Source organism: Centrocercus urophasianus, unplaced genomic scaffold (genome assembly GCF_019232065.1).
Source record: "Centrocercus urophasianus isolate 14NV4802_14NV808 unplaced genomic scaffold, USGS_Curo_1.0 seq_28, whole genome shotgun sequence".
Taxonomy (NCBI): Eukaryota; Metazoa; Chordata; class Aves; order Galliformes; family Phasianidae; genus Centrocercus; species Centrocercus urophasianus.
The window spans coordinates 3,139,814-3,160,216 of NW_024884844.1; the positions used below are offsets into that span (position 1 = coordinate 3,139,814).

At 40.4% G+C, this 20,403-nt stretch overlaps 1 protein-coding gene across 4 annotated transcripts in view; it reads left to right on the top strand.

Annotated features, from left to right (window-relative positions):
• Positions 1-20,403, top strand: part of EPB41L5 (erythrocyte membrane protein band 4.1 like 5) — a 47,767-nt gene that overhangs the window by 8,164 nt on the left and 19,200 nt on the right. For all 4 annotated transcript variants that reach the window (XM_042827121.1, XM_042827122.1, XM_042827123.1 and 1 more), the window contains 14 exons: positions 288-392; positions 4,737-4,779; positions 5,904-5,982; positions 8,339-8,383; positions 8,686-8,738; positions 11,087-11,207; positions 11,613-11,700; positions 12,320-12,408; positions 13,264-13,333; positions 14,063-14,232; positions 14,866-14,972; positions 15,457-15,484; positions 17,562-17,604; positions 18,424-18,542. In XM_042827121.1, coding sequence (XP_042683055.1) covers positions 288-392; positions 4,737-4,779; positions 5,904-5,982; positions 8,339-8,383; positions 8,686-8,738; positions 11,087-11,207; positions 11,613-11,700; positions 12,320-12,408; positions 13,264-13,333; positions 14,063-14,232; positions 14,866-14,972; positions 15,457-15,484; positions 17,562-17,604; positions 18,424-18,542 — 1,160 coding nt within the window. The remainder of the gene's footprint in view (positions 1-287; positions 393-4,736; positions 4,780-5,903; positions 5,983-8,338; positions 8,384-8,685; positions 8,739-11,086; positions 11,208-11,612; positions 11,701-12,319; positions 12,409-13,263; positions 13,334-14,062; positions 14,233-14,865; positions 14,973-15,456; positions 15,485-17,561; positions 17,605-18,423; positions 18,543-20,403) is intronic.

Below are 20,403 nucleotides of genomic sequence, written 5' to 3' on the forward strand. Positions count from 1 at the left end.
TCAGCACCTCACCACTCTCTCTGTAAAGAAATTCCGCCGACATGCAACCTAGCTCTTCCCTCCCTAATTATGCATGGCATACAAGGATATTACAGATGCTTCTTGTGAGGTGTGCGTTTGGCATTCAGAAAAATAGGCATCACAAAACGTGAGAGAAAAATCTTTTCCAGGTTATATTCCAGGAAGCTTAATTTCTGAGTCATCTTACTTTTGTAATTACAATGTAAAGCATACTTAGGTAAGAGAGCAGATTGTGCAGTAGGTATTAAATCCTTCTGTCTTTTCAGAAAAAAGCCAAAGGCCAGCTCCTGTTTGAGCAGATCATGTATCATCTGGACCTTATAGAAAGCGACTATTTTGGATTAAGGTTCATGGATTCTGCACAAGTGGCGGTGAGTAGCAGTCAATCTCAATGTTAAATTGCAATATTGACCAAAAAGCCCAAAGAAAACTGAAGCTGTGTGTTGTCTCTAGGAGGATATGGTTGTGTACATACCAGATGTTTTTCATGGAAACCTCTTGGAAGCTAGTTTGTGAAAATCCAGCTGCTTTTGAAAACAGCAGGAGAGCATTGCTTGTCATGAGCACCCACCCTTCTTTCACATGCACTTGTATGGTTTTATATAGGTGCTTTTCGTGGCTTAGCCTGCAAGGATAGCTCCTTGTGTACTTCCTTATTATTTTTTCCTTTTGTGTTTAAGTGGAATGTTAGGATATCTTAGTGCACCTGTGTTTATAAGTCTGATGGCTTCTGTTCAGAATTACTGAGGTCAAGTTTTGTGTTCAACCTGTAATCGTGCATTCCTCTTTTGAGGAGAAAGCATTTGACTCTTTGGCACCCGAAGCAAGCTCCGTGACCAGAAGGACTGGCTGCTGCTGGGTGTCAGCCTCTTGCAGAGCAGGGAGGTGTAGCTCTGAGGAGGAAAAGACTTGTTCTGAGGAGGGGGGATGTTATTTAGAGCCATGCATACCTCCTGTCAACAGAAATTAGAAGGCAGTCTACTGCACACCTCTTTATATTTATGAAAGTCGTGTTAGCTGTGTTAAGCATGCACAGTCAGAGGTGATGATAGTAGGTATTGTTAGTAAATGGCTCCATTGCATCTATTTATCCACTTCAGAAGAGATGTAATTTGCTTTAGATATTCTGACTTGTGGCATCTGAAGCATTTGTGTGAGCTCCTAGGATCCCGTGGGGAGTTAGTTGTAACTGATGGCACAACCTGTGTGCTAAGCTGTCGGCCCGGACTGTATTATTGTCACGCAATGTCAGTTCGTCCTGAAACTGTGAAACCTGTGAAGGTTTTCTGTCTGAGAAGTGGCTTATGGCTCACTTTTGTCAGCGAATTGTTGCTTCCTGTCCAGACAGCCCTGATGAGTACCTGATAGCACACCCTGTACCAGGTACAAAGCGGTTTTGAAGTTTTGTTTACTTTTCTTAGCTATGTATGAGGCTCGGTTGAAGCTACGGTCTGTTTAAACTGGGCATCGAGGATACTTTCTTTGTAACAAAGCAGGAAGGATTGCTTTGTGCCATCAGAGCTGAGCACCACCGCAGGAGATAACTGCTTCAGGAGCTGAGCAGCTATTGTGATGGCAGCTTTCTTGCAAAGGGGAGCTGGCACGTTCTGGTAGAAATGCGGTTGGTGCACAAAGAAAACCAGGAAACAAAGGCAGGGTCTACCAAGTGACTTTTCAACAATTACTCAGCAGACGTGCTAAATCAACAGCACAAGAGCCCAGTCTCATAGTGAGCAGGACTATCCATTAACTCTGAAGGAAGAAATCATTTCTGCTACCCAATTTAAATCTAATTATATTGCTTCACTGCCTGGCTGCACGTGAAGATATTTAAAAAAATAAAAAGCATAAAAACCCTGAAAAGCTTGCAACGTGTAGGTAGCTGGAAAAAACAATATCTGAGAGAAACTGCTTGTTTTGATTACAAATGAATGTTCAGTAAATCACGTCTATACAAAGGATACTATTCCAAATATGTAGGTGCCTTTTATTGATTCTTCTGAACTTCACTGACTGGTAGGAGGTCAGCGTTCAAATTTATGATGTGCTCAGAAAAACAAAACAAAATGTAAGACAAGCTCTCCCTGATATTTTGCACTTGAGCGTTCAGATAGTTGTTGAAAGAATTTGTGATGTGAAAAAACTGTCTTTTTCATGTCATCTCTGTGTTAATTGCTGGTCTGGTGGATAAGGATAGTCACAGTCAGAGGCAAAGGACGTATTTACATGTTTGTCCACAGCGTGCCAGGCTTGCTCTGAGTGCTACTGAAGCCAAGGGAACAGGGTGTTTGAATTTGAGCAGCTTTGGTTCAGGCTGATGCTGAGCAGCACAGCATGCCCAGTGATGGGACCTAAAAAGGCTGGGGATAACTTGCTGGGCTTTTGACTTTCCCCTTAGCCGCATGGAAAAGAAGTTTCTTGTAAGGAAGTGCTGACTGCTGAACTTAGGAATTTACTAACTGTTTAAGTTGCAAGCATCAAAGATTTGCTGTTCCTGATGGAGTGATAGTGCACAGCTCTGTTCCTTCAGCAGCTGTTTTGCCATCTGTAGCATTCAGTGCTGGAAGTGGCTGTACAGCATTGCACCAGGTATGCAGCCATGAGGTTCACAAACAGGGGCAGGTTTTACCCTCACCATCTTAATTAAGAACAAAGCAGCAACAAAAACTTATTTGCCCTACCTTCTTGAACTGTTGCTGTTTTTTAGATTATTATTTCTGAAGAAGCAGACTGTTTCAGTAATGACTCCCAGTACTTTGCTCCATGTGCTGCCTGTTGTTTAGGGAGCTTTATCTCTGGATTTTAGCAGCAGGCTGCATTGTACAAACTCTCGTCAGTGTGAACGTAAAGGATCTTTTTGCCAGGTCCACTTGAATTCCATTTTAATCACTTGAAGTAAATCATAAGTTTGCTGATGTCTGTGTGCATCTGTGTACATGGTGGGTTTTTTCCTTCCTTGCCCTCCGTTGGAAAGCAGTTGTTTCCCTTCTGCCATGCACCGCCATCCCAAGCAGGCTCTGCAGGCAGCAGCCCTGCTGAGCAGACTTGGATGCTCAGTGCCTGTCTTGGGCCTCCCAGAGCCTGCACTGGAATGTGGAGGAGATGAGAGAAAGCAGAAGGGCAGTGAGGCGGGCACACAGCTGCTCTGGTGGTCTGCAGAGGCTCTCTTAGCCTATCCTGTGTCTAAATCACCTGCAAGCCTCAGGTGGAGAGTGTATGTTGTTACGGTGGAAGGAGCAAGTCAGTTCTCTCAGAGCAATGAGTTTGTGGAATAGGAAGAGAGATCTTAGCATTTTTTTTTTTTTTTTTAAATACTCCATTTAATGGCTCTGTAAGCAGAGCTGACAAATATTTACTTCATTCCTCTTTAAGGTTCCTGCTTTATTTTAGAAATACTAGGTAACATTTTAAATAGCTTTCTGTAGCTACTCTGTTTAAATGACTATTAAGGGCATGTGCAGCAGTTGGTGGTGTTCTGATCTCCACCTGATCCATTAGTCCCTGCATCCTGGCTGTGTGACAGCCCTGCCCCGAGTGCAGGAACAGGTTTGCACTTGGCATCACAACCTGGCAGTACCGGTTCTGTCTCATAGTCCTGTTGCTTTCCTGCCCTCCTTGGGGCCCGCTCCGAATTTCATGGCACACAGCTGAACCGAAGTCGTGCTGCTAGTTATGGAGTTTGCCTGTATGAGCTGCGAGGTGCCATTTGGGCTTGGGGTGGTGATGCAGTGTTACCTGGGCACTGCGAGCACCCAGGACACGGGGTGCAGGACAGCTTGTTCAGCCCATGCCATTACATTGCATGGGGTGCTAGGATTCCTGTTGCACTGAGTCACTTAGGTGCTGCAAGCTGTCCAGGTGTTGATGGCCCTCCAAAGCAGGTTTCTTCTGCTAGCTGGGTGCTGGTTTCCCAACTTCAATTTCTGGTGTAAACACTTCAGCAGTGGCTGTTTGTGCAGTTGTGTTAGGAAGCATGGTATATACGTGTAGGAGTTTCTCTCGGCCTGCCATCTACAGCTTACTTTTCACATGCTCTTGTGTGCAGTATAAATTAAACTATTATTTTGGCTTTGAGTAGTCAGCCTTTAAGTCTAGTATAGAGTTTAGAATTAGCATTAGTAAATGAGGCGCTAACTTCTGTACTCCCATGTAACGATTGCTGAAATGTCAGCTGCAAATAGACTGGAGAATGGTGTGGAGCTGACTGCTTTGTTCAGACATCCACAGCTCTGCTGGTATTTACTGCACTGTGTGATCCAGAAAGAAGGACCAAAAGACAACAATATTTACTTTGTTTGTCCTCTCCACATCTAAGTGATCTCAGCTGAGTCAGAAAGTCGGGTTCTGGTTTCTGCCTCCCTGGATTACTCTGCCTGATTATTGATGTGTGGGTCAGTTTCTGGTTGGATTTTTTAGGGTGAATTTTTTAGTAGTTGAAAAAAGAAATAGTGGCAGAATACTTTTAAATGGGTGATACGTTCTTGACAATTGGATTTAAACAAGGTACGTCAGGATGGTTCTGTTACTAACATTTGCATTATAAATTTTGGCTGAAAGTATCTTCAGTAGGCACTAAGAACTGAGAATTGTAAAAGATTTGGACTAGACCATTTTAATAGACTAGGTGTTTTTACAACATGGTCTTCATTAAAATTAAAATACAGGGGTTTTTTGATTGTCTTCTCTCCTTATTGATGAATGCATTTATTTTTCAGCACTGGTTGGACAACACAAAAAGCATCAAAAAGCAAGTTAAAAGTAAGTGTCCTTCCCATTTTCTCTTTGAACCACACACTGAGCAGGAGGCACAGAGTTGAGCAGTGTGAGGTGGGAGAGGGGCCGTGCTCAGGAAGGAAAACACAGGGACAAAACCCAGTGTGTAGCTGCTCACTGCTTAATGACCTCTTCCCTCTACAGCTCATATTACTTTCATCTAATGCCCTTAATTAAACATGTTAGAGGCTCATTAATTATAGTTTAAATAGACACAAGGCAGCTGAAGGTGCTTTAGTACCACAGATCTTTATCCAGTCTATAGGAAAACTTGTCTTGGAGCCTCCATCCCCTGCAGTAGCCCAGAATGCCTCACTGTTTGAGTCCATCTCTCCAGTCATTCATTACCTACAGTACAACTCTCACTGTGGCCTGCTTGAGTGGTCCATGTTTGGGTAATCTGGGACATCAGCTGATTTCAGCTGATTTAGTCCAGCAGCTTCCTTTCTGCCTGATGCAGGAAGTCTTTGGGGATTTGTAGTGCTCTTATTAGTAAAACAAACATTTTGGAAGCACCAAAAGAAAATTCCTAATGTCAAGATACAGGAATGTACAGAGGGCTGTGCATTTTTAAAGAACTGTTAAACCATCCTTCTGCTGGATTCAGTTTCCAGAGATGATGATTCTTCCACAGAAGGGTCTATTATATCTCCCCTCAAATATGTCAAAAATTTACTGGAATATACAGATAAAAATTGTCAATAGTGTGTGCTTCCCAGAGCTATGGAAAGTCACCGGAGAGGCTCACAGTGTGCAGTGTAGGAATTGGACTGACCACAGAGCCGAGATCCGCAGCTTTCTTGGCAATGGATGGAGCCCTTAAATATGGGGGATTAACCTGGATTTTCACGTGCTTGGCAGGACACATCAACTTAATGTGATATGACTCCTGGATGGATGTGTAACACACACAGCATTTTTGTGTGTATATTTAAGTGTACTTTCACCCTGCGCTTCCATGTCACAGACAAATTCCTACCTTAAGATCTTGTGGTAGGACAGTGCTGATTTCAGTCAGTGTTTGAGATGTGATTCTGTGTAATAATAATAATAAAAAAAGTCTCACCTGGTACATGTTAACTCTGTCTTGAATGCATTCTCCTTTACAGTCGGCCCGCCATACTGTCTGCATTTTCGTGTCAAGTTTTACTCATCAGAACCCAACAATCTGCGTGAGGAGCTAACAAGGTGGGATGGATTTTGTGAAGGGGACAGCCATGAGAGCCTGAAAAAGGCCAGGGAAGTGTGGCTTTGGGGTATTTCTTTGAACAATTATGCAGTGCTCTGGAGAACTGCTTAAAGCTGATGGTTTACTTGGCTGTTGGTAAATGTATCAGTATTTGCTATATTAGTTTATGCATTGTTTTTCATTATGCATCTCCAGCAGCCAGTCTGTTTATACAATGCAATGGACAGACGTTTTTACTGACGTGCTATCAGTTGTCTGTATTCTGCTGAATGCATTTAGTTTTAGCTGCCTCTTTTTTTAGGCAGAAAAGCACTGACCTGCAGGCTTTTCTTTGGTAGAAATAAGGTTGGTTATGTTTCATTGCATCCATCATCTTTGCAGTGGTTACACAAAGAGAAAATGCTGTGTAAGTGTGAACTGCTTTGAGGTGAGCTGACAGTACTGCCTGTGGAGGATTGTACTGTCAGGTGAGCAGATGATTCTCTCGTTAAAAGCATTTCATATGCTCGTTCACAGTGCTGCATTTCATGTTGGACTGAGACGTATTTGGGGTGCTTTGAAAGGGAACACAACTTACCATCTGTCAGCTGTATAAATCTGTTGTGAAAAACTGTTACTTCGCATTGTTGTCGCCACTGCTGATGATCCATTTTGGAGAGAAAACAAAGTTGTTATGTTTTCTTGACAGCTGTAGACCCTTCGTACCCCCAGCCATTTTTAAGAGTGCAAAGTGGGTGTGCTTGGTGTTTATGTCTGTGTGAATCGTAGATCTGCGCTCCAGCCAAATCCCTCAGAGTGCCACCAGGAAGATTACAGTAGCATTACCCTTTGCAACCATATGTACTCTGTGCAGCTTCTTACTCACATCTGTTAATTTCATGTTAGAATTGTTTAAATTTCTTCTTGGTAACCTGGGAGGAACGTTTTACTTCCTGTTTTATGTACCCAGATCAGCAGATAGTTATCTTTAAAAATCATAGTAATAGGAAGAGTTCAAACCAGTATCTGTCTACCAATCTGAAACATTTTCATCTGTCTTGACTGAGTTCTGCCAGTCAGACCTCACTGTACAGGTTTTAGCATGACAGAACTGAAACCTGAGGGCTTTTAAACCCTGTCTATCTACTTAGCTAATCCCCCAGACCAGGAGTGCAGCACGCCTGTCTTCTGTCTTGAGACAGTTTCACAAAGCTGCAGTGGGAAGAGGAGCTGTGCTCTGGGTTACAGGTGATACTATGGCTTTCCAGGAGTTCCACTTTATCTTATGATAGGACATGCAGCTGGAGACTGTTGTCATCAGCTTCCACAGGTGCAGCTTGGTCACATTTTCTGCTGGTTTCCTGCTAGTTGTCACCAGTCAGAGGTCATGTAACGCAGCCTGAGCACGGGAAGTGTGCTTGAATTGTGTTTGCAAGTGTTGTGTGGCAGATAAGCACAGGTTGGTCACACCCACTGCACATTGGGAGTCTGTGCTCATTCTTTGGATATCTAGGGTCACTACTAAACAAATGCATTCCTTATGTAGAGGCCAGGTTTGGATACCGAGTGCTTTGTCAAAGTACTTGTGGATTTCTGAGGGACCTGCAGAAAAGCTGCCTGCATCAGTTTCACATCCATGTATGTGGGTATGAGCAGACATAAGACACAAATGGTCTTAGTGAACGTCAGGGCTGAAACAGAAACATCATCTTTGCCTTCACGTAAGACTTCTGTTCAACTGCAGTGGAATTCAATCTGGATGCCATTGCTGAAGTCATCCTTTCAGCTGGTGAGACTGCTTCTGTTGTTAATGTAAAGCTGTGCTATAATACAGAAAGAAGGCTGTGGTGTTGGATTGGAAGATGCTGCACGCTGGAGGGGGCAAACGCTTTTCATTTAATGCTTGCCTGGTTTACACAAGAAGGAGAATACTAAATAACCAAGGCAGTGATGTAAAATCTACCAACACTGAATATAGCAGGAGAATCATCTCTTTTGACCAACTGATCATGAACTATCGAATGAATACATCCCAAAATGCAGTTTTGGCTGACAGGACATGCTGTTGACTCACACTGAGCCTGCTGTCACCTGCATCCCCATCCTTTTCTGCTGATCCTGATGAGACTTAGATATTCCATTTTGTTTTTCCATGCAGGTGTATAGTTCATCTTCTGACAACTTCCAGTTCAGGGCTTATGTCATTTGAAATGTGTGCCATGCTAACCCAATTGGTGAAGCATACTTAATGCAATTTCTTCTGTCTTGAAAAGCTCTGTAAGAAGAAAACTTAAGTTTTTCAGGCTCTAACTGCTTTGTCTGAACTGAGTGACACATTAGAACTGTTAATCAATGACTTCTCATTTAATCCTGCAGGTATTTATTTGTTCTGCAGCTAAAACTGGATATTCTGAGTGGAAAGTAAGTATTCCTGATAAGCAGTCTTTTGGACAACTACACAGTGATTAGCATAGGATTTATTAAACTTCCATGTTTGGATGACTAGTAAGTTTTGCTAAGTAATTGATTTTTCTTTAGAACTCTACTTTTGTTGCATGAGTAGTGCTCATTTAGCTTGGTACTTGTCTCATTAATTTGGTGAAAATCTACTAACCCTTTTTCACTTTTGTGCCAAATGTTTGTAGTTTCTCACTGTCAGGTGTATGAGTTGTCTGCTAAATAGTGCCAGAAGAGGTTTTAATGAGGCATTTCTCTTCTGGCAGGTTGGAATGTCCTTTTGACACAGCCGTCCAGTTGGCAGCTTATAATATGCAAGGTAAGTAGGTATGAGGGGGAAGGATGAAGTTGCCTGAACAGCTTTATATATATGTATATATATATATATATGTACTATTCTTATCTCTTTTAGTCTGTCGTTCTGGTATGCAGTGAACAGGTTCTGTGCAAATATTAGCAATCCAGTGTGAAACAGAGCTGCTCTTGAGTGTAATTTTGATGATTGTGTGTATAGAAAGTTACTGATTCCTTAGAAAACAGAACAAGGAGGTTCTGAACATAAACAGCTTTGTCCTCAATTTGTTTTTTAACGTACTTTTGTGCTAACTATATTAATGAGTTGCCTTTGACTTCTGATTCCACCTGGGAACTGCCTATCCATGGTTTCCCTGAGAGCTGCGGTGTGTCCTTTACCTACTTGCGTAGGGTGTGCATCATTGATCTTTGTGGCTGTTACTTGAGGATGTGATCTTAACAAACGTGAAGCTTGCTGTAGTTTCAGAGAAACCCACAAAAGAGGGGAGGCTTGAATTTCCAGATGTGTCTGGATTATATCCTTTTTGGAGGATATAGCAATGTGGCCTCGTTCAACCCAGTTTGAGTCTACAAAAACATCCCAGAATCTGTTGTGAAGCTGTGGTACGGAAAAGGGAATTTGGAGATGTGCCATGTGTTTGTGCAGCACAAATCCTCTGTGCAGCATTCATCTTGTAAAGCAGCGTACTGTTGCACTTGGTGAGCAGGAGTTAGGTAACAGGGCCAGGTCACTGAAATTCTTCCTCTTACGGATATTTTCCAAAACATGTTTTGCCTTCTTAAGGGGAGGAGCTACTAATAGCCCTGATCACGTGTAGGTACAGAGAGCTGGTGTTAAGCTGTAAAGAAACCTGTCTTCTTCCCCTGTTCTTTTGAATGGAAGAAAAACAGATAGCATACAATCTACAGTTAAAAATATTAGCATTGTTAGAGCCTAAAGATACGGGTTCAGTGTGTAACTTTTTGGAAAATCTAAGTGATCTAATTGGACCATATACACATTTCTTTTTGTGCTGGTCTTTTCTTTCCTCCCTCTGCAATGAGGCCTGCAGCAGGGCTTTCATCTTGCTGTCTGACAGCTGTGTACTCTCATTTAAATCAGCTGGAACCCAAGCTGGCTTTGACAGCATTCCTTTCAACAGAGGCAGGCGTTTTAGTGGGAGTAAATTATTATGGAACTACAGACTTCCTCTGCCAGCATTGAAAAAAACATAATCAAAAAGAAAAGAAGAGAGGAGGAGGGGAGCAAAAAGGCTGTTAATATACCCACTGTGTTCAGAAATCCAAGACACATCATTGTGTTGTGTGTAGTTTGTGCACCTGTGGAGTACTTTATAAGTTTGACTTTTCTGTGCTTTTCAAATACATTCCTTTCTTTCTTTTTCCTGTATAACATACGTAGTTTCTTTTTGCAGACAGAATAATTATTAGCATTTATTGGAAGATCAAGTTCCAAATTAGAGTTACTTCTGAATTTTTGGATAGAAGTTGAACATCAAGAAGCCACTTGAAATCAGTGGAAGGAGCAAATATGCAGTGACTGGGAATCAGGACTTCCTTGTAAAAGTTTCTTAACTGAATGTCAGCATTTTAGGCATACATCAGTCTTTCCAGCAGGACTCGTTAGCATCTGTGGAAAAAGAGGGCTGCACTTTGACAGAGCGCGCCCACTGACTACTATGTTCCAGTATGCTCTCTACGTGGCATCATTTCTTGCCCCTGCTGGGCGTGCAGCAGGGTACTAGATGAGCCATTTGGTACTGACATTGCAGTCCTTGAGAAAGGGAAAGAGAAAAACCACCACCTGAATGATGACATCCTGATACAGAATAACTTTAGCAGGACGGATTTATCGTCACAAAACCAAAAATTAATTTTTAGAGCAGGACAAATAATTCACAGAAAGCTAAAAACCGTTTTTGCATTTTACAAGTTGAATACATTTTACTAACTCAATACAGAATTCCATTGTAACTTGAGTCAGCTGTTGGCTCAGTGGAGACATCAATGACAAAAAGGTTGAAAATTTTCTACAAGAAAAATAGTTTCAAGGACGTTGATAACTTCAACTTATAAGAAGCTTTTATACTGCTTTATCAAAAACATGTTGTAAAATTAATAAATAATTAATAAAAGTTAATAAAACTTTTGTGTAGACAGTAAAATAGTTTTTTTGTGTGTGTCCCTAACTTTCTTGTCAAGAAAAGGTGACACTGCAATTACAGGGAGGACTGAGAAGAGAAGGGGGAGCACAGAAAGAAGCATTAGTATCTGAACTAGAAAAGGACACAACAGTTCCTGTGCATATTTTCTGTCTTTATGGTGAACACTGATAATGCTGTTCTGTTACAGCTGAACTTGGAGACTACGATCCTGCTGAGCATGTCCCTGAGCTGGTATCTGAGTTCAGATTTGTGCCTACTCAGACTGAGGAGATGGAGCTGGCCATCTTCGAGAAGTGGAAGGAATGCAGGTACAAGATTTTCCAGTGCATGCCAACCAAGTTTGCACTCATTTTTCTACGAAGTGAGCATACTAAGAAGATACTGCTGATGTTTTTTCTTGTTCTTATAGAAGAATGTAATCCTAATGTGTTTCTGTCATATTTTGTTAAAGGATGTAATATGAAAAATGAAGCTTTCCAAAGGTGTGAGTAAAACAATGAGGTTGCAGAATCTTGAAATGCAACAATTTTTGCTGCAAAGATTTTGCGTTAAAACTTTTGAAAGTGACCTTCATGTTAGTGAAGGTGAAGGAGGGTCAGCAGTGCTTAGGTTTTTCACAACCTCTCAGGCTTTCTTCTCCTCTTTCCTCATATGCCAGTTTTTTCTTTCTGTGCTTCTTCAGGCATCAACCTAACGCAAAAAATGTATTTCAGGGGGCAAACACCAGCACAGGCTGAAACTAACTACTTAAACAAAGCTAAGTGGCTGGAAATGTATGGTGTAGACATGCACATAGTCAAGGTATGTTTAACCACAGCATGGTGACCTTTTGAAATGATAATGTTAGCTTTGTCCAGCGTTTAAACACAGGTTTTGCTCTGAGGGAGAAAAATGGAGCACAGTACTCATCTAAAGTATGTAACAAGTGATGTGACTTTGTATCAACATTCTGCCTTATATTGTGCTTTTCTAGATGATAGAAATCCGAGGATATTTGCTCTGTATGAAATGTGCACTTGGTGTGGCATTCTGTTGTTTGTATTTTGATTGAGAGCTAAGTGCAAATCATAGTAATTAAATTAAAAGTGGCCAGAGTCCAGTTAGTCACCTCTTGAAAAACTGCAAGTAAAAATAGATGTTCTGTGGAGAAGGACCGCACAAAGGCAGTCCTTATTACAAAGACAAATCAAGAAACTTGGGTTTTCCACTTTATTTTTGTCTTACTGAAGGGATGCCATCTAGAAAAACCCGTTGCATAAGATCATTGAATGTAGAAACACTTAGGACATCCTTGTTGCACTAAATAACCAGATACATGTTTAACTGTCACACTGGGCAAATAAGCTATATTAATCACTGGGTAATGTGGATATGTAGTCAAACACTGAAATGAGCATGATTTTTATTTTGTGGCATTTAGGCAAGGGATGGCAATGATTACAGCCTGGGACTAACCCCTACAGGAGTTCTTGTCTTTGAAGGAGACACAAAGATTGGTTTGTTTTTCTGGTAAGTTTTCCAATTGTGCATTGAGATACAATTTATATCTTCACTCTTTCATTTCTTTTGCACTACCCAATTTTTATTTTTTCTTTTTAACATGATAGAAGTGGGAATACTGGGTACCTGCAAGACCTGTGAAGCATTTTTACAGCATCCAGAAACAATTTTTTTTTTTATCATGTACAGAGAATGAGCAGGCAGATGGTGAGCAAAATTTCATCATAAGAATAGTTACTTTTAGTCCAGTCCTATAAATTTTGCAGAGAAACACTCACTTTGTGGCAAAAATACTAGTTGTGTGTCTTGTCAACTCAGTACAGGAGTCCCTCCATCGTTGTCTAGGTATTTTTTTGCTGGTTGGGTAGGAAAGTGGATACATTTATGTCGTACTGTATTGTCTGCATTTGGAATTTTCTGAAACAGCCAGCATTGGAAATGATGTACAGTATACTCTACAGGCTGTTGGGTTTTTTTAATAATGCATTTGATGATGCGTTAGAAAGGTTTGATCTGCCTTTGTATCATTATGAGTTCAGTTTTGTGTGCTTGTGGAAGATGAGGCATGCAGTGGTATTTGGGAAGTCTGATTTCCATTCAAGTAATTATTATTTTAATTCTGATAGATTGAACTGTTTGGAAGTTGCTTTTTACTTGAAAGTTTCTACTGAAGTGTTAAATTTGAAAGTAATGTATTGCCATCCATTGGTATAATGAAGCTCTGCTGCCTGAACTTAAACCACCCACAAAAAAAGGAAGCAGGGAAGGAGGTAGAAAAACTTGGATCATCACGTCTAACCTAGCTCTCACTGAGCTGCTATTGACAGAGCTGAACATAACCTGTTTTTTCTGTTCATCTTGCAGGCCAAAGATAACAAGACTTGACTTCAAGAAGAACAAACTCACTCTTGTTGTTGTTGAAGATGATGAACAGGTAGATAACAATCTGTTTAGTTACATCTCAATCTTGATTATATAGTACTAGTTTATATGCTCCTGATCTGTAAGTTTTGAGAATTAACACGGATGCCTTCCAAGATTTTTGGTTGTGACTTTTTGTGAGGAATAAAGGGAGTTAAATGTGAAATAAAAAAGCTAAATCACTTCTTTTCTCACCCTGTTTTTAAAAGAGGAACACCTCATTAAACTACTGGAGATCAGATAATTTGGAAACCATGTACTGGTTTTGGTGCATTGTGCAAGAAAGTTTTTCAAAAGGCCAGGTAGCACTTCTAGTGGATTGAATTCTTTGGACAGATGCCACAGTTGTTCCCGTGGGAAGAAATTGCTCAGAGCTGAGAAGATAAAAATGTGAGCATTGTTAATTTGAAGAGATCAGATTTGGAAGTGAAACCAAGTTAGCCTCATAGACTTTACCCTTTCTATAATAATAATAATAATAACAACAATAATGATAATGTCTCTAACTTGTAGTTAGTTAAGATTTGCTTTGTGAAATTTACAGGTGCTGGCCATTCCCAGCTTAAGACATTGGAGCAGTTATTCTTTAAATCTCCCAAGAAGATTAATTTTTCTGCCTTAAATATTTCTCCTTTACCACAAATTTTAGTATCTATTAAAAAAAGTATTGGCCTGCATGTAATTGTGTCTTTGATTTGTTTAAGCCTCTTACAAATCATTAGCGTACTTTGTGTGTTTTAAGGGGAAGGAGCAGGAGCATACTTTTGTCTTTAGACTGGATCACCCCAAGGCTTGCAAACACTTGTGGAAATGTGCAGTGGAACATCACGCCTTCTTCCGGCTCCGAGGTCCTGTCCAAAAAAGCTCGAGCAGATCAGGCTTCATTCGGCTGGGCTCCCGGTTCCGGTACAGGTCTGTTGGGTCCATCAGTTTTCAATCTGAACTCGGTGTGTAGTGTGAGGCCACAAGAATTATGAGATAACTGCAACAAGCAATCACCCTGGTAACACATACTACAGGGAAAAAAAATAAAAAGGAAAAAAAAACACCACCACCAAGCCCTTTTCTTACAGAGTCCTGAGGAAAACAATGTACTGAAAATGCTTATGGAAAATAATCCTTGAGGAAAGAAGACTTGCCTGGGAATTAGAATATCTAGATGTTATCATTTTAGCTTTGTTACTGTCTTTTTCTATGAGTTTTGGCAAGCTACCTTAAGTTTTATTTCCTACTGGAATTTTCAGCCTCTGTCTGTCTGTGTATGTACCATCACCAAGAAGTGAGCAAAGGAAAATTAGCTCTCTCAGCAACTTAATGCTTAAGAAGTCTTTCCTTCAGCTTTTTGTTTTGGGAAAATGGACGAAGGGTAGATGTCATAAAATTCTTTTTTTTGTGACTTTCTGAAGTGTTAAGTTTGGGACTTTTAAAATAGAACTGAGATCTGATTATTGAAGTATGAATTTAAGTTAGAAATGTAATATTTTTGTGTACAGTGTCTCTTTTCCATCATAAAAAGTGATGTTGTTGTTTACTTGGCACTGTTAGTGGGAAAACAGAATACCAAACCACCAAGACCAACAAAGCAAGGAGATCAGCATCCTTTGAAAGGAGGCCCAGCAAAAGATACTCAAGACGGACGCTACAGATGAAAGGTAAGCTAGTGACTTTTCTTTTTGAGATGCGTACAGTCCACTGTGATGACCTCCTCTAAAGATGATCATGTCCTTAAAAGGTTCTGTGTAGACATTTTCCTATAGCTTCTCTTGAATTTTCAAAATTAGGTTTCTTTGTACTTATTCTGGAGGTAATGTCGATTTGTCAGAAAATGTTTGTGTCCAAAGCACAACGTGCTGCCTGGCAGCATGTAGTGCTCACCTTGTCTCTTATTCCTCCTTCTTGAAAAGTGACCTCCAGGCAGATCTTTGCTTAAATCCACATCTTTGGTTTACTCTTGAGATTATTTATTTTTACAATTTAAAACTTTGTTTTTCACGTTATACGTGGGATACATGCAACGCTTGGTCTTTAGTTGCCTACTTTTAGTCAGTGCTTGACTATGTTAATTATACACTGTAATATTTAACTGACAGGTTAATTACAAATTTTTTAATTAACATTTTATGTATACTTTTGCAGCACATGTTGCTAAACTTGAAGAAACGAGGTAAGATGCATTCTAAACCTTTCTCTTTGATGTTTGTCAGCTGTATTTGAGCGCATGTCTGCAGGTAGTTGTAAGATTAGTTGAATGTAAATGGCATTCACCTCTTACCTGTAGTTTTGCTGTGGATTTTCTGTTTGTTTGCCTTAAACAAATCCTACTATTTGAAGATTTTGCTTACTAGAGGGCAACATTATTTGTTTATGACTAGCTATGATTATAAGCTGCTGATAACTTGCAGATTATAAGCTGTAGTTCCCTGTGCTGCCATGTAAAAAGATCAAGTGAAAACAGGAGGTTCTTGCTGAGATCTGCCTGTTCTGGCAATATATTGAGATATGTAAGTGTTTGAAGTGCTTTTATCTTTAAATTCTGTACTGTACTTACATTTATTTGTACATTCTTTGAGAATGTTCTTATATACTGATAGTTACGAATTAGTCACAACCAGCACTGAGAGAGGAGCCTTTAGGTGCTTCATTTCTATGCCTATTTCTATTCTGGAGTCTTTCTGAATGTGGAAGTTCATACTATATTTGCAGTATGAAATGAAACCAGATCATTGGGTTTTATGATGTTCCATCAAGGAAGAGAGGATACCAGGCTAAAAGAATTCCCTGGTAATGGAGGAACCAAGTTTTGCTTTCAGTCCAGGCTGCTTCTTCCATGAGAGAGGGGGAAGCCTAGGAAAGGTGAGGCCAGTGCTGCAGTTGCTTTAGCAGAGGTCTCTTTGACTTTGGGACTTTATAGGCAAGTCCCCTCCTTTGCTGGCTTTCTTTTTCATGACACTGGAAAGTTCTCTTTAATGCTGGTTATCATTCGGGTGCTTGAATATCCTCTGCACGAAACGTGTGACGGCCTGATTAATTAGTGCTCTCGTCATGCTGTTGTTGTTATGGCCTCCCATAACAACAGGTTATGGGAGTTTCGTGCTGCTTAGGTCATTGTGAGAGTGGGAGGAGAAACTCCATATACAGTTTTGCTTCTGATAAGGGCAGCCTTCTATCTCCACATAGGTGTGGCATTGTTATGTTGGTCTGCAGAGCAATCAATGCCATTGCTGAAACTCTACACTCCAGTGTTGCTAATTGAAATGCATCATGAAAGATGTATGTTGTTCCACTCTTTGGCATTACCTCAGCAATGGGGAATGTGCTGCCCAGAAGGCATTCTTAAATATTTCTGCTCTCTTCTGTGGTAACCTCCACGTTCTCTCAGAATAGAAGGTGCAAAGTTGGGAAGCAGGCAAGGAAGAGCTTAGAGATCTGTTTAAATTGTCAGTTTGCCATATTGGTTTGCTGTTGTCCAGATCATCAATCAAAAGAATAATTAGTGGTAAGATCCTGGAGCCATTAAAAAAAAAAAAAAAGGGAAAAAAAAATGCCATAAATCTTTTCTTGAACACTTACCTTTGCATAAGATTTACAACACCTAGTTATGGTACAGGATGTTCGTGCTTTAAATCTCACAAAAACACGAACATTTGAATATGTAGAATAACAAAAAGCATAAAATTGTTGATGCCGTGCTGAACTTTTGTGTGTAAAACTTTGAATAGCTGCTTTTAAGACCAAAGTAGTAATTCAGTCTATTAGAGCCTGTATACAGAAGAAGCTCTGATATTTTTTTTTTTTCTGCCAAACTATGGTATGGAATTTAAATCAGAGGCGTGTGATAGTTTAGAAGCAGACAGAGCACTTACAGCATGTAAGTGAGGTTTTGACAATGTCGTGTTTTATTGAGCGTTTAAATAAAAATCATACAATTTTTGCTTTTAAAGTGCCCTGCCTTACTGCTGAATCAGAAGGGCTGAACTGAGTCAGGAAAGGAAGAGGAAATAACAAAACAAAGATGAATTACAGATGAAACAAAAACAACAAAACAAACCAACATGGTAACCCTTACTCTTCTAAAATGAGGCAGTTGACCCAGAACATAAGTTTTCAAACTTTTCGTTGGGAATGTTTAATGTTGGAAGGTCTTCATTAAATCTTGTTTCTTTTTGAAAATTCTTACACTTTTGTCAGACTTCAAGAATTTGTTGATCTGATTCTGATGTGAATCCTTTTTTATCTTTCAGTTTCCCAAACAGTGCTGTTATTACTCACACCAATGGATCACAAGTAAGGCCTATCTCTTTCATCTTTTAAAGACAGTTTTCATGTGTTTCAGCAGATCTGAGGATGTCATTATTTCCTTCCCTCTATCAAAAGTTACATGCAGTTAACCAAACTGCAAGTGAAGTAGTAGCTACTTATTTAAAGCAAGATAGCTGGTTAACTTATCTGGAATGAAGAGGATATACCATATCTCTGTGCTATATAAATTATTCTACTTATAAATGCAGGTTTTCATAGGTACAGAAAGTACTTCTGTGTACAAGATTTTAGTATCTAGAGCACATTAATTCCTCATGCTAAGTAATACAAAAGGCCTGGAATAATCCATCAGCACCAGTGTTGATTCCTGGTTACAGTACCTCCTTAGCACAGAAGGCCTTGTTTCACTGAACACAGTAAGGTAGCTCTCATTCTGAGTACCAAAAAATAGGACTTGGAGTTTGGAAAGACCCTGTCATGCTTTCTGGAGCATTTCAGTCAGTGCAGGGTCACACATTGGTGGGAATTGGAAATCTGGTGTATTTGAACCTTGAACACAGCCTCAGCTAGAAGCAAACAGATAGCTGGTGCTCTGCCCAGCTTTTGCTTTTATGCAAACTGAGTTTTCTGAGCAGCCTTCAATTCAGTCCAATCCTGGTGTTTTGTGTATTGCTGGAAAAGATTGGGCATAGGCGTCCAGTGCTGTGGAAGTAATGCAAGAAAACAGCCTTGTTTTAGCTTTGTGCTTAAGGAAAAGCGGTCGTATGTTTTCTTACATAAAACATGTCATTGCCTAATTGAAGTGTGTATAGCAACTTACTTGTTTACGTTCTGTCTCCAAAGAGTTGGAATGTGAAGCCAAACTTACCTGTCCTAACAGCAGCAGTTCCTTCTGCCCCAGTCCTAGTGGAAATAGAGAACCTCCCAAGGAGCCCAGGAGGCAGCCAGCAGGACAAGAAGTGGTACGTTTGGCTTTGCTGGGAAATGAATTTTGCTTGCTTAGGCATGATCCAAGTGCCTGTTTCTTTTTCTGTGCTTAAGTGAACTGCCTACTTGGTATCTTTAACGTAAATTGAGAGTCAAGTTAGGGGTGATAGAGCTGATTTGTTGCTGTGAGTGTAGTCTGGAGAGCTGAAGGCAACATGCATAGTCACTGCCAACCAAAAGACAGTTTCTCCAGGGCTGCAGTGACTGCATCCAGAACAGCATTTTCAACTCTTGGAAAGAGTTGGGTTCTTTACTTTTGTCCTAATATTTCTTTTAACCCTTTGCTTGGTATTGTGGAGCCCAAAGACTTACCTCTGTCCTTTATAAAATGCAGAATCTTGTAAATCATTGTATTTGTTGAATCTCTTAGAAAAACCTTATTAAATGGACGAGCTGATCTTTTCTTTGTCTTAGGGAGAATGGGAGCTTGAGGAAAATGACACAAGCTAAAGATAAGAGCTTTGATTTTATGTAATCTGAGCATTGTTTAAGGAATTGATGCATCTCAAAACCAGCTTGATTTGTTTGAAAGTAAACTTCTGTATCATTCATCATTTTAAAAGAAATTTTATATTGCAAAAGTATTTCAAAACCGAAACTGATGTGTGCACACTTTTGACCTTCTTCAGCCTGTTAGGGCTGATCCTAGAAGGGTAGTTCTGATTTCTGTGAGACTTCTGAGGATCAGCTGTGGTGGAGTGGATGGACAGTAAAGCTCTTATCCTAAGCTCTTCCTGCCCTCAAGAGAAAAAAGATCCCTCTCCCATTGAATGGCGTATGAATCTGATTTGCTTCAGCACCTCTTAAGAATAAATCCTGCAGTGACAAACGTGCTCAAGTTCTGCAAATCATACTGATATATCATACTGATGAGTTTCAAAACTATGGATTTTGTATTATAAAAGGGAGGATAATTTTGCTTTGTCTGTTGCATTATGTTGACGATTCCATGCGAATATGTGATCAATGCTCTTTTTCTTTCTTTTGCCCTTGATTTATCTAGTAGCTGAAATCTGTGCTTGTGCTGAGATCCTGTTGATCACTTGATTCCCTCCATGGTGGTGGGTGAAAGGTGGTGGTTTCTTTGTTCTTCAGCCTTCTCGAAATGGTTTTGTTTTTTTGTTTGTTGGTCTAACTGCAAGCAGTGTGCTACAGCCATTATTTCTTCTGGTGAAAATGTTTGACTCCTGCTCCAAACAACTCTTCCTGGTATCTGATCTAGGCGGACATTTGTGCTGGTATTCATAAGGCTTCTGCTTCTCTTGGAGATCCTAATGCTTTTGTTCAGAACCAGAGAGGACTCTGTAGCCAGTCTGTTTCAGATTCGGTCTTGGTATGCCTCCTCTAGGATTTAGAACCTGAGTTTGTCACTCTTAATGCTATCTGAGGATCTCAACTTCTGTCCCAGCTGCTGCACTGTGTAGCCTTTCTATGGAAGAATACAAAGTATATCTGCACGAAACCCAAAGCAATATCCCATAAAGAAAACATGCTGCCTGGCAATCAATGTGTTTTAATCGGGAGAGTAATACTTGTACTGTGTATGTGTTAGGTTTCAAGAGCCATAGCATGATTATTGGAGGCAGTTCTGCCTGTAATGAAGGAGAAATCCAGCTGTGAGAAGAAGAGAACAGTTTGGAGCTGAGTCAGCAGATGAGCTACATGCTGTTTCATAGCTGGGCAGTGGGGTTAGGTTTGCAGTGTCTGGAGCATAGCTACCTGGTGTGGGGGCTGCAGCTTGGGTACTGCCTTTAAGCCTTGCTGTCTGCTACTAACGAGTTCTCTTGTCAGCTGCTGCTGTCTTTAATTGGCCTGTTTCTGCATGGATTATCTTTG